This window comes from Centroberyx affinis, unplaced genomic scaffold (assembly GCF_046629955.1).
Source record: "Centroberyx affinis isolate AG114_WGS23_722 - 3 ecotype Tasmania unplaced genomic scaffold, CSIRO-AGI_Caff_v1 ptg002151l_1, whole genome shotgun sequence".
NCBI classification, from domain to species: Eukaryota; Metazoa; Chordata; class Actinopteri; order Beryciformes; family Berycidae; genus Centroberyx; species Centroberyx affinis.
In genome coordinates this window covers 373122-392185 of record NW_027280468.1, presented here as the reverse complement: position 1 = coordinate 392185, position 19064 = coordinate 373122, and the positions used below count along the sequence as shown (strand labels likewise).

The 19064-nt window shown below is 43.9% G+C and overlaps 1 protein-coding gene across 2 annotated transcripts in view; it reads left to right on the top strand.

Moving 5' to 3' along the window:
* LOC139654798 (SH2 domain-containing adapter protein F-like) overlaps positions 1 to 17374 on the top strand; it is a 101742-nt gene extending 84368 nt beyond the window's left edge. For both annotated transcript variants that reach the window (XM_071531972.1, XM_071531971.1), the window contains 3 exons: positions 4038 to 4212; positions 4721 to 4840; positions 13785 to 17374. In XM_071531972.1, coding sequence (XP_071388073.1) covers positions 4038 to 4212; positions 4721 to 4840; positions 13785 to 13971 — 482 coding nt within the window. In that variant the 3' untranslated portion in view covers positions 13972 to 17374. The remainder of the gene's footprint in view (positions 1 to 4037; positions 4213 to 4720; positions 4841 to 13784) is intronic.
* Positions 17375 to 19064: the final 1690 nt, after the last annotated feature.

Below are 19064 nucleotides of genomic sequence, written 5' to 3'. Positions count from 1 at the left end.
GAGCAAATAAAATGATAGCTTTTGTTTTGTTGGGAGCCTCACTTCAGGGTAATACTTTTCTTTTAGAGCTGTGCACTCTGCCTCTGGAAAAGCCGCAGCTCTGACAGGAAAGGTTGATGGGGTGAGCTCCACTGAGAATAGCCACTCAACCCCTTTCTAGTTGGTGGAGGAGGAGGGAAGGGTTTAATCAAGCTCAACTAAAGCACCGTATGTAGGATGAGTTTGTTGAATCCAGGCATGAGGAATCACCAGTGTGGGAACTGGGAATATTGGCGTGTAACTGTAATGTGATCCTCTCTCTGGAAATATGAAGAGGTGAGGTCAGACTTAGGCTTTAGTAGGCTATAGATACATGGAGAAATGCAGGACTAGGTGGGGAAAACCACACTTGCAGGGTACACAGTTGTACCCCGCTGGTAGATTCCTATTAGCATATTCTGTAATCTATTAGGTCTCTGCTGGGACAATCGAAATTCATATTTGCATAGATGATTGCGAAACAGAGTGCGGACTTGTAAGTCCCACAGTTAAATATGCGGATAATTGCGCATGTTATGTTGAGTGTCCAGAAATAATTGGGAGGCTAATAACATGAGAATTGGTTGACGTGAAGAGCTGTGGGCATTTCAAAACCAGCGCGGTCCAGCTGGGTGTCGCATTTAGGTCTACTAAAGGTGGTGCACCATTTATTGCATTATTCGCTGACATTGTTTCCTACATTCAAAATCAATATCCTATGAAAGTATTTGTATTGAATATTGATGCATAACTAATCGAACCAGAAAGTCTCTGGTAAATGGTTGAAGCCATTGCAGTTTCCTTTATGTATGATTAGGATGTCTCATAGTAGCCTATGTGGGCATTTATATGTTGTGCACAGTGCAGTTATATCTTTAGTCTACTACTTGAAGGGCAGGTTTGTTAAAATGAGCATCATGTAGCCTATGCAATAATCAAATATTGTTATAGGTCCCCAGTAGTCGGAGCTCTAAGGTCATATAGTCGGTCATTTAGTAATGTTTAGGCTGTTAGGTCTACAGTAATTTATATGACTGTACTGAGCACCACCGTGCCTCCAATGCGCAATTGTCTTGATCTGTTCGGGAACCTTTTCCCTCCAGACCGACTCGCAGGAACACCAACCCCTTGGTGTTCCGGAACCTCATCATTTACAAATTAAGTACTGGCTGTTATAGTGGTGTTTATCTCGGAGGAAACCACAATGATTGGCCTCCACAGCTTTTACTTTTTCTCTCCTTGACACACAAAAAACACACAGAGAAAAAGACAGAGAGAGAGTTAAAGAGGTGAAAGAGTGTGAGATGGAAACACCAAAAGAGAAGGGGAGAGAGAGAGGAAGGGTTAGATAGATACAAAAGGAGAGAGTGAGAGAGAGAAAGAGAGAAAGAGATGGAAAGAGAAGCAGGGAGAGAGAGCGATTGGCTGTGTCTTCATGTTGTGATCTGTCAGCGCTGACAGGGATGAGCGGCTGCAAACACGCATCTTCCTCATCTCCCCGGTCAGTTTCCATGGAAACGCCATTTCTCACCCATACACATATACGTTTATCCTACTCAAACACTGTATTCACAGTCAGTGTGCGGTTCAAATGGACAGTGTGAAAAAGTAGAAAACTAATATTGTTTTTCATCGGTACTTTGGTGCAACACAGGCGCAGCATTAGACTGCCTAGGCAGAGCATCAGACCCCAGGGAGCTGAAGCTAGCTGCAGCTCCCTCACAGAGGCTTCCATGGGTCTGAGGTTAGGGCCACAATTTACCCAGCTGTCATGCAACAGTACAATTTGGCTGTCATTTCAAGATTCAGCCGTAGCCCTATGAAGCACAAAAGTGCAGAGGGCAAGATAACAACGGTAGCCGAGTGATTTGGAATAATCATTTCCATGAGTTTATGTTTAGGGAAACGCATCAGTGAGCACAAGGCCAGCGAGTTCAACCTGTAGTCGACTGGAGGTGAAGGGGAGCCCCTGGTGGCCGGAGGGGAAACAACAGCACTCTTATCTCAAAGTCCTTACCTGCCGTTGAATCGTGTTCCGTCAAGAGCTCTCAGGATGCAGCACTGACACAGACTCACTATCACAGTGGGAGTTAGTGATATACACACACAGGCCACCCGGAGTACAGCTGACTCACTGGTAATGCTGCTAGTCTCTCTCTGCCTGTTGGCGCAAATAAGTTATGAATTCTTATCATTTGACAGCGTATTGACAGTGGAGACAGACAAATATGTAAAAGATGACATGGCTAAGATCACGTTAACAAAATTGATATGTAAATTTGATTCACTAACAATCTAAAACGCCTGGTTTGGGTGGGGCGTCTGCATCCACAGATGGCCCTATGTTTTCCCATTTAGCCCCACCTATCCGTTAGCATTTTCCCTTTTTAGTGTTTAAGTGTTTGCACCAGCATGCTGAAAGGTGTTGACATGATGTTGTCTCCTGTAACCTACCTACACTGATTGATTGATGCTGTCAGCCCATCCACTGAGCGAGGTAGAAGACCACTTGGCTAGCTTACAATAAAGTGTAATGCTATCCTCTGACTGGAATACAGGGTCTAGACAGTTGTAGGCCCATCCCCATCGACATGTTGTTGTGATCACAGAGCCTGTCTGTCTGTACAGTGGCTGCCATGTTCAGTCAGGGTAATTAAACACTAGAAGCAAGATTGGCCATTAAATAGTGATGGAGAGACAGAGACAATCAAGCTAGCTGTGAGCTCTTTACTATATTAACCCCTTCCATCAAAGGCTCAGCTTTGATGTATCGCTCTTAAACCTTTAAGCAGCCGAAGCTCTCCAGCTTTGGCTGGAAATGTGCTTGATGTAGGAAGCTGACCTCTGTTATTGTGTGGGAAGCGTGGCGGTGGCTCTAAATAGGCTCTTTCCAGAAAGCAGGACTGCTGTGACATCAATTATAGAGATGGATGGCAGAGGAAAAATACTTAAAACACATATACACACACACCACTACCCCAACCTCCAACTCTGTTGTTGATACTTTTGACCTCCAACGACCCCTTGCCAGAAGTAGGAATTCACTTTCATTTGTTCTCATGCATATTAGCTTTGCCTCTAATCTCAGGTTAGCCTTTGTGAATAGTGTTATATGTTTTTTTTTTGTTTTTTTTGTTTCCTGATTGGCTGTGGAGTCGCTCAGTGACCTCTGCCAATCATGTCATGACCACAGATCACCTCTGATCCCCGTCAAACCGTCGAGCACTTCCCACTGGGGTTGCCAAGGGAACTAGTCAATTCCTCAGTTGACCTTGGGGCTTTTGAAAGGCTAGCTTAATGATTAACCTGCGTTACCTGTGTGTGGCATTTGTGTGTGTGTGTGTGTGTGTGTGTGTGTGTGTGTATTTTCAAGCGTGTTTGTTTGCCTCTCTGTGTACTTGCGTTTGTCCGCATATGTTTGCACTTTTGTGTGTGTATGTATGTGTGTGTGTGTGCATATATTTATATGTGTGTATTCGCTTGTGTGTGTATGAGTGGTTAGGGGACTGTTTGTGTGTTGTGTTTTCTTCCCTGTTGGAATGTGTACACAGTGAGGAAGGATTGATTTATGCCTCTTCCATTGTGTGTACATGTCCTTCAGTTGGATGAGCAGAACAAAGTGACAGTGTGTGTGTGTGTGTGTGTGTGTGTAAAAGCGCAGCCTGGGTTTCTCTTCTCATTCACACAAACCTCACTGCACCATGAAAACTTCTAGTTTAGTGGAAATTCAAGTCAAAACTGTCACAGATATGGCCTTCCTAGCATAGTCCTTTTCAAGTTGTCCAACCTGGATTCTAATTCAAGTGTATGCAATTGACTGTTCTCTACTGTTATATTGTGCTGCTGTTTGATATATGTAAAACTCACAATTGAATATTGTGGAAGTTATTTATGTTGGTTTATGTTAAAAAAAAATACAAAATTTGAGCAGTGAACATCAGATAATATTTTGTTTATCTAACATGGATATCCAGCATATCTTTTTGGAATAAAAACTGTTGCTCTTTCCCTCATTACAGTCCAGTTTGATGGTGTGGAGAAGTCTCGAATGTCGCCCACCAAGGAGGGGAAGAGTCGCCCGCCACAGCGCCACTCCAGTGGGTGTCTGGTCAACACCAAGATGACCTCACTGGACCACTGTAGCTCCTCGCTTGGGGAGCGCATCGACCCCACCATGCCCCTGGAGAGCCAGTTGTGAGTCTGATCATTGTGCTGCTCGGTCTAGATCAGGGGATGGGCCACATTAATTTAATAGTCGATGTGTTTGTGTGTGTGTGTGTGTGTGTGTGTGTGTGTGAACTGTTAAAAGATGTCTCCCTGAAGTTAAGTAGTTTGGAAGAAGGCTGAGATGGAACTACTCACTCTATATTTGGTTTTCATACAAACTTCAATGTCGTTTTGACTGAGTGACTGACTTGATTTTTCATTTCGGGGTGAACTATCCCTTTAAATCCACTTTCAGTCCTGAAAAGAAGATGTATGAAAAGAGGAAACAATTTAAAGAAAAAATGTTTAAGCCCTGAGACAATTGAATTGGTGTTCCTAATATCAGATGCCTTTGTGTTCGATTTTGATGCTTGGAGAGTAATGCTGTTTCATTTCCTTTGTTTTCCCTGTTCTCTTTTCTGCTTATTCTCACCATGTTTTTGTTCCTCCTCCTCCTCCTCTTTTCCCCTCCCTTTTTCCTCATTGCTTGCTGTAGCTGGTACCACGGAGCGATCAGCCGGACAGACGCAGAGTCCCTGCTCAGGCTGTGTAAGGAGGCCAGCTACCTGGTGAGAAACAGCGAGACCAGCAAGAATGACTTCTCCCTGTCCCTGAAGTAAGAACACCACTCTCTTTTCCCTGCCAACAGGCCACATGTGAACAAACAGACACACATGTGCACACATGTACGCACCGCACCACACCCAGGTCAAAAGCATTTGCAGATACTTCATATGTTTTGATTTAGCCTGCTTAGGTGTCAGATGCATGTTGATGTGCCATGCAGGACAATACAGAGAGTGACAGAGAGTTTAGAAAATCAAAGAGTATTGAAAAGTCAATTAAGCTTACTCTCCTGTGATTGACAGCCACCATAATCTGAGAGCTGAGGTGATGAACCCCACCCATCTGGTACTCAGAGCAGATCAAAACAAGTGTCAAGAATTATGTGCAACTACTACACACACACACACACACACACACACACACACACACACGCACACACACACACACAGCAGAGACATGTAGAACCCAATCATAGCAGCTATACACACTAACCAGTGGAGTACACATAGTGGAGAAGCCTACCATGCTGCTTGTAGGGGTCCTTGTCTACCTGCTGACTCAGCCTCCTCAGTATGGTAATCATTTTCACCTGCCAGACCCCTATCTCCCCCCTACATACCCCCCCGCCCCAAGTCCTTCACCTCCCCCTGGTAACCTCTCTGCCACAGATGGCTCCCCGATTCGCTGATGTGCCCAGAACTCGGTTAACGGTGCCCTTCATCAGCGACCCCTGACCCCCGCCGCGACCAGCCGAGGGTTCAAAGGAGCGACTCTGATTGGTTTAGTCTAGTCTGACATTTGGTGGAGGTTACTTTAGCGCGAAGGGACACTCTCACCCACAGCGCAGTCACATCCCATTGGCTTGACGGGGGGGTTTGGGGCTCTAGGGGGGAGGGTTGAGGTTGATGAATGTCAGCCGCATATCACTACCAGGTGCCAGGTTGACGGTATCGGGCGCACAACCGCTTTCTCTGCAGGAGTAGAAATACGCCGGCCCACACAAAATTCACCAAATCCAACTGTGCTAAATTTGCTTGAGCTATGGCTATGAAATTATCAACTATGAAATCGCAGTATCCTTGTTGACAAATGGTCTTTTCACACTTTTTATAATCCCTAGATTTCAAGACTCAATCTCCCTGCATATAAAAAGCTCTGTGACCAGCTATATGCTTATTAAAGACATCAGATGAGGCGAGATGAGATGAAAGATATGCTGAGAGACATTGATTAGTCTTTGTTATTTTGGTAGAGCTCATGTTGCTGGAGGCTTGTATCTCTTGGCAGGAAAACATCATGCTGTCCAGAGCTGTTCCACCTCTCTTCATGCTACTGTAGCTGCCTGTCTCCCTGTCTCACTGACGGATCGACTGTTAGCTTGGCCGTCTGACTGACTACTTAGCTGACAGTCTGACTGAATGCCTGTCTGACTGACTGAGCGCTAATATCATTACCTGTTGGAACGTGCACTACTACAGGAACTCTGACAGGCTCCTCTCAAGCCTCTGACTAGCCAAATACAGTCTTGCTGATGCTGACAGACACGATGAGTCTGAAGATGGAGCCAGCAAAAGGGAAGGAAGGAAGGAAAGAGGGAAATAAGGAAGGAAGGAAGGAAGGAAGGAAGGAAGCAAGCAAGGAAGGAAAAACCTACCCCAGCACTTACACACACTTGCATACACACTCACCACCCGCCTTGGGAGTAGAGGCCAAGTACAATATCCTGTCCCTGCCTCATCAGCACAGAGTAGATTCACATCTACCAAGTCACATAGGCAAAGTAGAAGATAAGCTATATTAAATGTTAACAAAATATAATTTAAAGTAGGGAGAAAGCAAAAATAATTCAGCAGATACTGATACAGATACAGTGGATGTACAGTTAAGAGTGGAAATAACAGTCAGGCCAAAGTAAGGCATCTTTTATTGTCTAGTTGTCATCCTGGGGGCAAAACAGAAAGATCTACAAAATAAGAAAGGAAAGGCTGCCATATAGAGTAAAGCCTTTCTTTTGAGCCTGGTAATCTTTTCTAAAGTAAGACATGACATCTTTTAGCCATACAGAATGCGAAGGCGGTGAGGGGGATTTCCGGGCCAAAACAATTTTCCTGCCAGCCGAAAGGGATGTAAACACAATATCACTTTGAATGGCATTTATGGGTAGGAATACATTATTTGATACACCAAAAATGGCTAGCAAGGGGCATGGATCAATAGGGACACCAGGACAACCAACAGAGTATGGAAGATAGAGGGCCAATAGCTTTAAAATGCAAAACATGGACCAAAACATATGGGTCGCATCTGCAGGTGAGTGAGAAGAGCAGTCGCATCTTGCATCTGAACCCGGGTATAACTCTAGCCTGGCTTTGCTAAGATAAATTATTTTGTGTCAGTCCAAGGCCTGATGATGAGTAGCTGACCCGGTCTGATGCTCCCTCCCAATAGTAATTTCTTAGCTCCCTGTCTAATTCCGTCTCCCACTTGGATTTAATTTTCTAGATTGAGTGATTTTCCAAACTAAGAGATGGTTATATAAGACTGAAATGAGCCCATTCTGAACAGGGAGGTTGGAGCTTAACATTATCTTCGAAGATAGTTCAGGTAGAAATGAGGGGAAATTAGTTTGTATAAAATTGCATATTTGAATATTGGCATGAGGTAAGTTTATCTTACCATGCAGATGATCATAGCAAGAAAATGAGGGGGCTGAGGGGGGGATAGATGGTTGTTGCTGACAGAGCCTAATACGGAGGCTGCTTTAAATTTGTAGTGCCTCCAGAACTGGATCCATTTTCAATGTAGAGAGTACTAAAACATTTTATTTGAAAATGAAAAATAGCCAAGAAAAAAACTGAACTCAACTATAGTCTGCCAGAAAGTGTGACTAATTTCCTCCCCTTCCCATGATTCCCTGCAACTATAAAGTATAGAATATCGAATATATAGTATATAGAATATCTTTTTAGCCCCTCGACGGCAGGGGCTCTATGGATCACATCGTCGGTTGGTCGCTCTGTTCAAATAAAAGAAGACATGTTATCTCAGTAAAGCTTGTAACATTAAATGATTTTGCCCCCAAAGCGGGCAACTTAAAAGCGGTGGCTCGCTTAAAACGAGAAAGGCCTATGAGCTGAAGTGGAAAAATGCACTTATGGTGTGTAGTAAACAGTAAACAGCAGCTAATGCAGTGTGGCTAGCTCACCTTAGCCTGGTAAACAGGTTTTCATTTGCATTTAATCATCCCAGTGTTGATGATAAAAAGCCTGTGCATCAGTAGAGGAGTCAAAGAATAAAGTCAAAGAATATAGTCTGCCCTTGGAAGTACACTTGTAGGCGTGCGGGATAGAGCGAGCCGAAGCAGACGTTCTCCTTGTGCAGATCCAACTTGATCTTGATGAACGCCACATGTTTCTTTGCTAGACTGGCGCTGATATCTGGCTAGATAAAAATCTTGTACCCCCAGTGGGACAGCTGTTCCTTTTTCTTGCGAGTGAGGCATTGCTTGTCATTGTAATAGTGAAAAAGAACAATAAAAGGTTTTGCCCTCGTATCTCCACCTGTTGGTGGTTGTCCAAGCCTGTGATGAGTGTATGATCAATGATGGATGGAATGGGGAAAAGGTCCTTTCCAAACACTGACATCACTTTCACCGGGTTAGCTCCCTCCATTAGTTTTTTTCTGGAATCCCAGTAATCGGTAAGGTTGATCTGCGGGATCTTTTTTCAAGTTCCTCAGCCTTGGATGAGAGTTCTCTGTCTCAAGTGTAGCGCTTTTAGCCTCCAGTGCCAAAACTGTGTCGCTATGGTCTGATAGCGTGCGCTCCATCTCCCTCAGAATGTGGCGGTGGGAGACTTTAGTGGATCTGATCTTGTTTAGCAGGGCTGAGATTGGTGAAATTGCCTTGAATCAAAATTGTAAGTAAAATGAGAAATGTGAAGGATTTGAGAAATAAAACTGTATTTGTAGGAGCCTCTCTCACATGCGTCTTGTCTGTCACACTCTTAACTGGAAGTCTGTAAGAAAGACTTTTGAAGACCTGCCCAGATTCCCCCTGCTGGGCTGGGGAGTCAACTGGTGATCTTCTGGTCACCAGCCTGCTTTTCTGACCTTTAGGCTACTGTTTGGCTAAACTGGAAGCGAGCAGCAGGATGCCTCTCCTGACACCCATGCTGGGTGTATGTCACAGTAGGAGGTGGTCTGGACACTGTGTACCATGCTGAGAAGCTTGTGTTGTTCTGCTGCAGGGCTGTTTATCCTCCATGCCTCAGTGGGAGCCATCACATTGCGTGGCCTGACCTTTTAGCCAGCCGAGGTGCTCGCCCTCTCTGTCAGGCTGGTTGACCCAACGGCTGCGCAGCCTTACAGCGGATCAGGTTGGCTTTGATGAGGTCAAAGGTCAAAGTTATAGACTAAGGAGACCTGCGAGGAGTAAGTGAACTACAGGGTGAAGGACATCGGTACATCGGTTGGTAATCAGTACGAAATATCGTTGGTAAGCTGTACATTGTAGCCATTTAGCAAGTTCACAATTTACTTGCTAGTTGCATCATTGGCTGGGATGTCACCCACAGCAGAAGGCTAATGTGGGTGAACAGATTAGCATAGAGGATGTTTGAGTCGGTTCCTGTGTATTTGTATGCCGCATCATGAGCCTATGGCAAAGTAAGATCAAGCCAGTACGACAATCAGCATGTTTATTCATGGGAATGACAGCGCCACCACACTATAGGTGGAGAGTTCAGCCTGCTCATACAAACTTGGCTCTCCAGCTTCCTGGAAACCTCAGTGTAAGCTCGAGGTGAAGATCCTCCATGTTTGGGGTTGCTGAAAAATTCATAAGGCTATGAGGTGGCACGTTTGTGTTTTGCATCATTGATGAAGACAGGCTTAGATGAGCCCACCAGCCTCAAGAGTACTTAGGACTAAAGGCAAGGGTTTCTGTCTACCTTGACCTCCTAACCCCTATCGCTCGTTCTTTCTCTCTGAGGAGAAAAGGGCTTTTAGGTGTTTGAAATGTATTAGACCCTCCACAAGTCTCTCAGAACACAGTGTCATCCTATTCCTCACCCCATGAGAGAGCTTCACACAGCCTGCTTCCACTGGCTGAGCAAAGAAATTGTTGATGAAAAAAGAAAATGTATCCAACAAAATGTGCCTGATACCACAGCGTACACATGGGGAAACTAGACAGCTGACTGAATGAACAGCCAAAACTCTTTGCATCTGCAATTTAACTCTCTTAACGCTTTATTGCCTGGAAAGTGTCTTTTTGCTTTGGCTTAGACAAAAAAGATCTGATTTCGATCTGCAAGCGACTGCCTAAACCGTGAGAAAACAGCATAGAATCTGTTTCTTCCCTGCTTATACAGCCATAAGACCTGATATGAGCCACAAGGAGTTAAAAACCTCATTTTCTGTCCTCATTTTCTGTCCCTGTATAAATGCAGCCTTAGGAGAAAGAAAGAAGGACTAGTTGCGTTTCACTGTATTTCGTTATGCTTCTCAGTTGGCTAGTCCATCATCTAGATTGGACCTAGATGACACAGATTTGTGTTTTGAAATTCATAACCTGCTTTACACCACCAACCACATTTCTTTTTTTTTTCATCATTAAAAGTGTGCCATTGTCTTTTACAAAATGGCAGGAAGACCCATTCAGTTTGTGCTCTCACCATATCAAAATGGAATAATAGGCACCCAGGATATCTCATGGCCAGTAACGCTTAAAAAGGTCACGGCTTGTGCTCAGGATCGTTATCTTTTGTTGGATGAGTTTGCCTTTTCTGATGCAATAGATTCATAGCTTTGAGAGCATCATTCATGCACCAATCCAATATATTGAAGGTAGAGATAAGCTATGATTGCTGTCAGGCCTTTTCTGCTCTGAGGGCTATAGGGTTCAAATCAAAGTCATAGACCTCACTAAACAGGACACCAGACCTCCCCGGTGAAATTAATCCCGATTAGACAATAAAAGCCCACAAACATGGGGATACGATAACAACACAAAAGGCCTGTCTACTCAAAAATAGCCCCCATATCCATGTTATCAGCAGCTCTGCTCTATTGCTCTGTTGTCTTGGTTTCTGTCTCTGCGGGGCTGAAACATGATAAGCGGCGCTAAACGCTGACTGGGAAATCAGCTGGGAATCTAAAAATGCTGCTATTGATGTGTTTGCCTTTTTAAGTGTGGCTCTGTGTAACCTAAGGCCTGTCTCCTAGCACTCTGTGTGAGGATTCATCAAATGCACTTTGCAGGGAAGATTTAAAAAACGAGCTCTGCCAGCGCTGCTTGCAGAATTGAAGAATTGTAGAGACCTGTGGCTGGGGAAATTTGGCCTGCTCTCCCCAAATCATGATGAACTCGCTGTTAATGACATCCTGAACTAGCGAGGCCAGAGGCGCAGTAATGGAGAAGTCTGATAGCTGTGTTTACTTCACTTTTACGGTGCAGCGAGCCTGCAACTTTCTCCCTGAGCTCTCCTATAAAAAGCATTATCTTAGCATTTCTGTCGTGAAGCATTCTCCATCAACTGCCATCTATGTAGGTTCCATAACTCCGAGCTTGCACTCTCTCTGTCTCGTCTCTTTCTCTCTTTGCATTTCCCTTTATGCACTTTGATTTTCTGCAAAGCACTAAGTGACAAACCTGTTTGTTAATTGAGGTTTATAAATAAATATGACTTGACCCGCTCTCTCTCTCTCTCTCTCTGTCTATCTCTCTCTCTATCTCTCTCATCTAACTGTAACTCTCATATCCTTGCACTAAAAATGTTTATGTCTGCATATTAAGCTATTCTTCCTTTTCAGTACATCTGATTAATTTCATCTTGTCATGGTGTTATGTGCTCCAGTCTCTCCTGACATTAATGAAAGAGGGATTGGCCTCATCTATTAAAATAAAGAATAATTTCACATACAGTAATTACCATTTATGGAGCTAAATGTATTCTTATTTTTGATGGATGTCCTTTAATTGAACCTGTGCATTCTTAGCCTGTCTCCACTTCAGTGTTATCTCTGTGCCTGTTTCTCTCCATGCCTCAGTGAGAGAACACATCCTGAGGCTTTACACATGCAATTAGGAGATAAGTAATGAATAGACTTGCCTCACATTTAAGGTGCCCAAAGCCCAGTTCTTGCTCCTGTTTATCACAGATAATGGGCACACATGCACACGCATACAGTATGTACATATACATGCACATATAACTAAGTATACATTCAATAGCCTCAAAAGCATGTCTTTTTTTTAAGGAAATAAGTGGGAGAAAGAGGGGTGTGGCATGCAATAAACGTTGTTTGCCCCATTCTCTTGACCACCGGGATGCCTCACATCCGCTGTTCACTATCAAAACAAAAAGTTATGCCTACTAGAATTATGTCCGTCACTGCCAGAATGACATTCCTACATCCTAGTTTTGTTGAGATAATAAATGATATCTACTCAGCTAAACTTCTTGTACACACACACAGTCCTCATGAGACTCCTTTTCCACAACATTGTTGGCATTGGAAGAACGCATAATGCTGATAACAGTGACTGGCCCCGTAAGTCACTGGGTGCGCAGCTCTCATGCTAACCTGCTACGGTGTGTTTGGCTGCTTGTCACAGAAGGAGTGGGTGATAAATGGTATCCCGTGGGCTTTTCTCCTCTGTAATTGAAGACTTCTGTTATTATCCTTCTTTTTGCCAGTTTTGTGCATTGCAGCAGCATGGCTTTCTCTAGATACATTTCAAATTGAGGCAAGCTTTTAAAAAAAAATCATGAAACAATAAATGATCAAAAGGAGATATGGGGTGTGAGTTTAGTGAGCTGAAATGAGCCGGTGCACACTGTGTTGATGGCATCGCTGGCCGTAATGCCCAGTGGCAGCAACTGGCTGCTTGGTGTTTGAGGATGCGGCAATTATAACTTGCTGGGAGCATTAGCTGTTGATTGAAAAAGCTGTCATGCTAATCTATTATGGTAAAGAGGAACTGACAGAACATGTTGTTTTGGAAATGAGGCCCTAGCTCTTTGAGTTAGCTTAGAAATGTCAATCAAGGGCGCCCCGGTGGCTCACTGAGTAGAGCGCATACCATAAGGCTCAGTCCTTCCCGCAGCGACCCGGGTTTGAATCCGGCCCGCGGTCATTTGCTGCATGTCCTCCCCTCTCTCTCTCTCCCATACCTTCTTGTCTCTCTCTCACACTGTCTCTATCAATAAAGCATAAAATGCCTAAAACAAACCTTTAAAAAAAAAAAATCAAAATCAAAATGGTACACATTTGACTGTAAGATGAGTTACCAAAACGCAGCACATTTACAGGAAGACAAGAGGAAAAACACATTTTGTGTTGGTTTTTGGTGGTTTTTTTTGCATCAACTCCTTGCTGATAGGTACACTTAACAACTCCAAAAAATTTATTTTCTACTCTAACGCAGAAGATTACTGGCAAGCTGTAAAATGTATTGATCGAAGGCTCCTAGAAACACACAGGGAGCTTTTAATTTGCTGCGCATCTATTGCTGTAGCCTAAGTGATTCATCCTGGGGGTTCATTAGCCTCATCCTTATGCTCTGCATGTGAAACCCAGCACCTTAAGTAACCTGGCTTTTATTCACCCCCCCTAAAAATTGGAAGTAATCCAGCTTTCAGATCATTATCATGTAGGGAGCACCTATTGTGAATTTAGAATTACCATTGGCATTTTGACTGTCCAGTGATGGTGAGTTATGTGTTTGAAGTGCAGTTGACATAACTAAGCTATAAGACTGTAGCTGGTAGATATGTATGGAATAAACTATAAATAAAATTTGTAGTGATCAGTTGAGTTTCCCATTCTGTATATTGAGGCTTTTGGCAAATGCAAACCTTTCTTGTTAATGTGGTGTTTTCTGTCCATCTCTTTACCTCCTGCACCCCTGTTCTCTCTATTTATCCTCTGTTATCCCCCTCCTCCCCCCACCTGACTCCCCCCCCCCCCCCCTTCATCTCTCTCCCCAGGAGCAGCCAGGGCTTCATGCACATGAAGCTGTCGCGGACGAAGGAGAACAAGTACATCCTCGGCCAAAACAGCTGCCCTTTCGACAGCGTGCCCGAGATCATCCACTTCTACTCCAGCCGCAAGCTGCCCATCAAGGGGGCCGAACACATGTCCTTGCTCTACCCGGTGGCCATCAGGACACTATAGTGCCGTGGGTCGCCTCCAGGTGCCAGACCTGCTCGGCCCCTGCTGTACTCGCTGGGCCACCCTGCGGCTCCACTCCCCCTGTCCCTCCTTTTGTTGGAAAAGCGGGGGGCCCCGGACGGGGCTCTGTAGGATCATAGGAAGATGAACAGTAGCATCCCAACCTGCTGAATCTGACTCACCTCACCGGCCCACAGATTCCAGTCCTGCTTCAAAGCCTACTACTCACTATCTCATACATACAGACTCACTGTCGCAGAACTCTTTTATTTGTTTTTTGTTTTTTTTTATTTATGACAAACAGACATCCACTTCATTAACATCACAGACTGACATCTCCGATGAGCATCATTTCATTGATTCCTTAACTGATTTCTCCCTTAGCACTTTACACTCTCCGAAAAAAGGCACAACATTAGATCTTTCGTCACTGGGCTATACCTTTTTGTCATAAAATTGCGTACCTTTTTCCTGAGAGTGTATATATCCATTGTCTATAAACGTGCTTGTTTGATTTTCTCATTTGGTTAGGCTCTGTTGATTCTGTAGGAGTAATTGTTTATCAAGGGGACCTGAAGATTGTAACAGCCGTGTAAGAGAAGGGACATTTATGAGGCATGTTGAGGGATATCGTCCACATGGGCCCCATATAGTGGGCAGGAGATTGAATAAACTGGCCTAGCATGAATGGTGTGTCCCCAGCAGCGCAGAAACAACAGGCCTGTGAGCTGCGCAGACTGATGTCTCTATCTTGTCATCATGCATGCTGTCTGCTATCCATCACTGAGTGGGTGTATCACACCAATGACAATGTAAGTACCATAGTGGTGAGACAGGCAGCAGAGCATGATGGATGGGTCAGCCCATCCGACACAGTACAATTGGCTGAGGCCAGAGACCAGAGCCTGTCCAAATGGACCAAATTACCCTCACTATCCCTGCTTAGAATGGCTTTGCATCGGGAGAATGAAATATGCCTGCATTGTCTACCTCAGAAAATCAATTTCATTCGCCCATCTGCAGATCAATAGGTACAATGGGATTGCAGATATCGATCTGCCCTCCCATCTCCATTTCCAATTCCTTTAGAATTGCATCATTGTTTTAGGAATATTTTTTTGCATAAAGTTAGTCCAAGAAATGTTTTTGTTCTTTTTTTTTTTCTAAAAAGATAAACAGATTTTCCAGATCAGCAATTGTATGTATAGTCACTAATATGATATTGTGTGATGTCAGTAACAAATGTTTGGTTAATGCCTTATAATGCATGGGTCAAATCAGTCCGCTAGATCAGCTGATTTCCAATTCTGCTTTTAACGATTGTTCTGTGACTGTAATTTATTCTGGGGTAATTATTACTGATGTGTTACTCCTTTGTGATGGCCTATCGGCCCCCGGCCCTCATTGTTCTGTGCCGATGTGATCGTGTTTTTTGGGAATACTCCAGCCTCTTCTACTGTGGTGCTTTGCATTTTTGTTGTTTCAAGTTCTGCTAACGTACGTTTGCCTCTGTGGCCTGACTCTGGGACACGAGTCACGGTGTCTCCTGACCAACGGGATTGTTGAGCCTCACATGAGAGACTATATTGCAGATGCCCCCGGACCAATCACAGCACACCCTGTTCCAACTGGACACTGACCTTCAGTCTGCCATGCTTCCACTAAGCATTGAAAGCATCATCTACCCTTTACTACTAGGTGTGCATACATGTGTGCATGTGTATGTGCTTGTGTGCGTGTGTGTGTGTGTGTGTGCGCGTACATGTATGCATGTGTCCAATGCATTCATGTGTACACATATGTATGGAATATGTATGCACTTGAGTATGAGTTCCAGTGTGTGTTCTACTGGTACAGACTGAGGTGACAACCCTTGCTTGAACCTCTTCGGTTGTCCAAGCCTATTATTTTTTTTCTCCCCTGAACTAAAGAGACTGGGATCCAGCCCCGTGACTCACTCATTTCCATTTCCACTTGTATTCACTCATTAACCGCATTTGGTTTTTAGCAATTCATAGGAATGACACATCGGTCTTCTGGGCTGCTTTCCAGAATTCCTCTTCACCTGGACCAATAATAATTCAGTCCGCAGCCTGGATTGCTGCTTACCAATCACAGCAGCAAAGAGCTGATTTACTCAAGTTGGTACATGTAAACACAGGCCAACACCATAAATTGGTGAGTCTAATCAGAGTGCCTAATGTCTGTATGCTCAAATTGCCTCCTCAGAGGAAACCACTGCCAGTCCCATGAGTCTCAATATTGAAATGGTGAGTTGTTTAATGAGCAAATACAAGCGGAAATGAAAATTCTTGGGGCTGAATCCAAGCTAAGAGTGACTGACACTTGCAGTTATAAGAACTGACTTTGGTGAACATGACCACTGTATATCTCCACTGTGTGCTATGCAACCATATAGTCATTGAAGGGATAATGATTGGAGAGTGTGCCTCCACTAAATGCGTATGACAGATGCGATGGTACAACACGTCCACCTGGAGGAAATGTAATCAGGAGAACGACCTGATGTTTTTTTTGCAGAGAATGGGGGTGTATACAGAAGTTTATTTTGTTGGTGAGGTAAGTGAGCAGAAAGCGAGGGCAGACAGAGAGGTGTGTGATAGGAGGCCGTCTGTTCAACCCATACAGCTTTATTAAGGAACGGTATGTTGCCGAAGTGGACCTATGTATTTCCTTGAGAGAAGTTATCCTAAAAAAAAAAAAAAATTTGCAAATTAAATAAACTATACGTGTAATGTATCCTGTATGTTCTGAATGTTCCCTGTTTTAGAGATCAAGTGTTGACAATAGAGGAGGCTCTTTATTTAGTTACTGCTGCTGACAAGTATTACTTTACCATAGAGAAGAGCTCGCGTACGACGGCCACACTGCCTAGAGAGAGGCCTTAGCTTCGGATGGAGAAAGGGAAAATGGGAGAGACGGAGGGGGGGAGAAAGAGGGAGGGGAGGAGGGGAGGGTGTTCTGGCAGAGAGGGGGCTTTGTCGCAATCAGCAGACCCGCTCTTCACATTCTTATGTCTCTATTATGAGAACCTGAAAGAGCCCTTCTCCTCCCTCAGAGAAGTGTCTTAAAGTGTGTGTGTGTGCGTGTACGTACACAGTTGTGCGTGCATGTGTGCATGTAAAAAAATGTGTGCGTGTGTGTGCGTGTGTGTGTGTCCTGGTGTAGCCAGCCATCAGCCATTGACTTGCCCTGTGTGTCTCGTGCCACTCGCTGTGGTAAAATGGCGTGTATGAGTTTCCTTTGTGTACATTTTCTTGCCACGTATGTATGCACTACTATAACATATCTCTGTACAGTCCCTCATGGCCAAATGTATATACTGAATGTATTGTATGGGGACATAGAGGCATCAAGGTTCAAACTAAATAAAATTGGGTTTATGAGTCAAATCCATGCGTGAGCTGCGTGAGTTTCTGAGCATCATTACTTTTCTCCCTTGTCTTTAAACACACACACCTCACCACAATAAATAAAAGCAAACACATACTTGCGCGGCAGGAGAAAAGCCCCTTCCAGTATCTTTGCCCGTCAGTTACCATGGTGAAGCTCTTCAATAAATAGTGAAGAGCGACTATTGTTTGAGTGAAGGACAGAATGCTGGAGCAATTATCAAGCGAGCACTGCAGCTTGTTGTTCTCCATTGATCCACTTTGTAGCACGTTATCCTGTAGGAGTTTTTTCACCCGGCGGTTCATCCTAGCAGCGCTGGTTTTAATGTGTCTGCCTCTACAAATGAGCCCAAATCAAGCTGGCGAGTACGTTCTTCCCATTGTTAGTTATTCATGACTCCCTTCCTGCAGTGATCACGCGTCTGGCCCTTTTGATCACAAGGTATTTAAAATGTATTTTAAAAGATCCTTGCTCTATGCATGTCAGCCATTTTTTTTGTATGGGAGTATAAGCCTCCGCTGATTCTTGGCATTTAAAAAGGTCTTGGCGTTACAGATTAACAGATTCAGAGGACAGGTTGGTGTTAGCATATTTAAATGTCTTGCCAGCCGTGGGGAGACAGAGGTATTGTTGATTGTCATGGTTGGTCTGTTTCTCACTGTCAAATTTCTTTCTTTTCTTGTTTCATCTTTTTTTTTTAACAAAAATACAGTCACGGTTCCTCCATTCCTTGGTTTCACATCAGATAACCCTGCAATTTTTAATCTTGAAATTTGATCTGTCAAAGACAAATACATTAATTCCAATAAAGCACAGCCAGCCATGCTTAAATGGATGCTTTGCCACAACACTTGTGGTAGCCAAGGAGCTAGTTGGTGATTGGTGATTTCTCCTGTTTTTATCTCTTTGGTATGTAACTACTTTTCAGTCAGACCGTATAGATGATTGGTAACCATTGTATATAAGCCATAATACCTGCAAGTGCATTCTTCACTGTGATTATGTCTACTGTTGTGCTAGACACATCACCATGGTGCCCATAATCACAGTAAAGAACAGCCTCTTGGGTATTATTGCTATATTAAACCGCTCCTCTCTTCAGAGTCCAGCACTCTGTGCTGTCGGATGCAATTTCAGTATGTGAACCATTTCCCTAATCCCTTACCCTAAAGTCACATTCACAACTGTTGCATTGTGACAGCAAAAACAGTTTTACACGGCACATTTTATCCATTAAGCAACTGCCAGGCATTCGTGGAGAGCATAAACAAGGGGGCTGATGAAAGGAAACACTGAACATTCACAAGCTCTCTGGTCTTTTGATGGTAGGCAGGTTCTGTAATGCACACACCCCGAGCTTGGCTCCTAACAGGCAGCCAGACAGTGAGAACCCTGCCTTGTGGCTCTGATGGTGGCTGTTTACTGCTACAGGCCCATATGTCTGTCTGTGTGAAAGTGTGTGTCCCTGAAATCTGAACTGGGATCAGCACCTTATCTTCCCCTCCGGAGTCCTGGGGCCTCATTTATGAACGTTTTTACACACAAATGTTGTGCTTATACTAAAACCACCAAAAAAAATAAAAAATACAAATGACCCTGAATGCAGAATCAACATCTCACTTTGAGTTTCTCCTCGTTTCTGTGATACAGTCAAGGTTAAACTAAATTATATTATTGTGCTA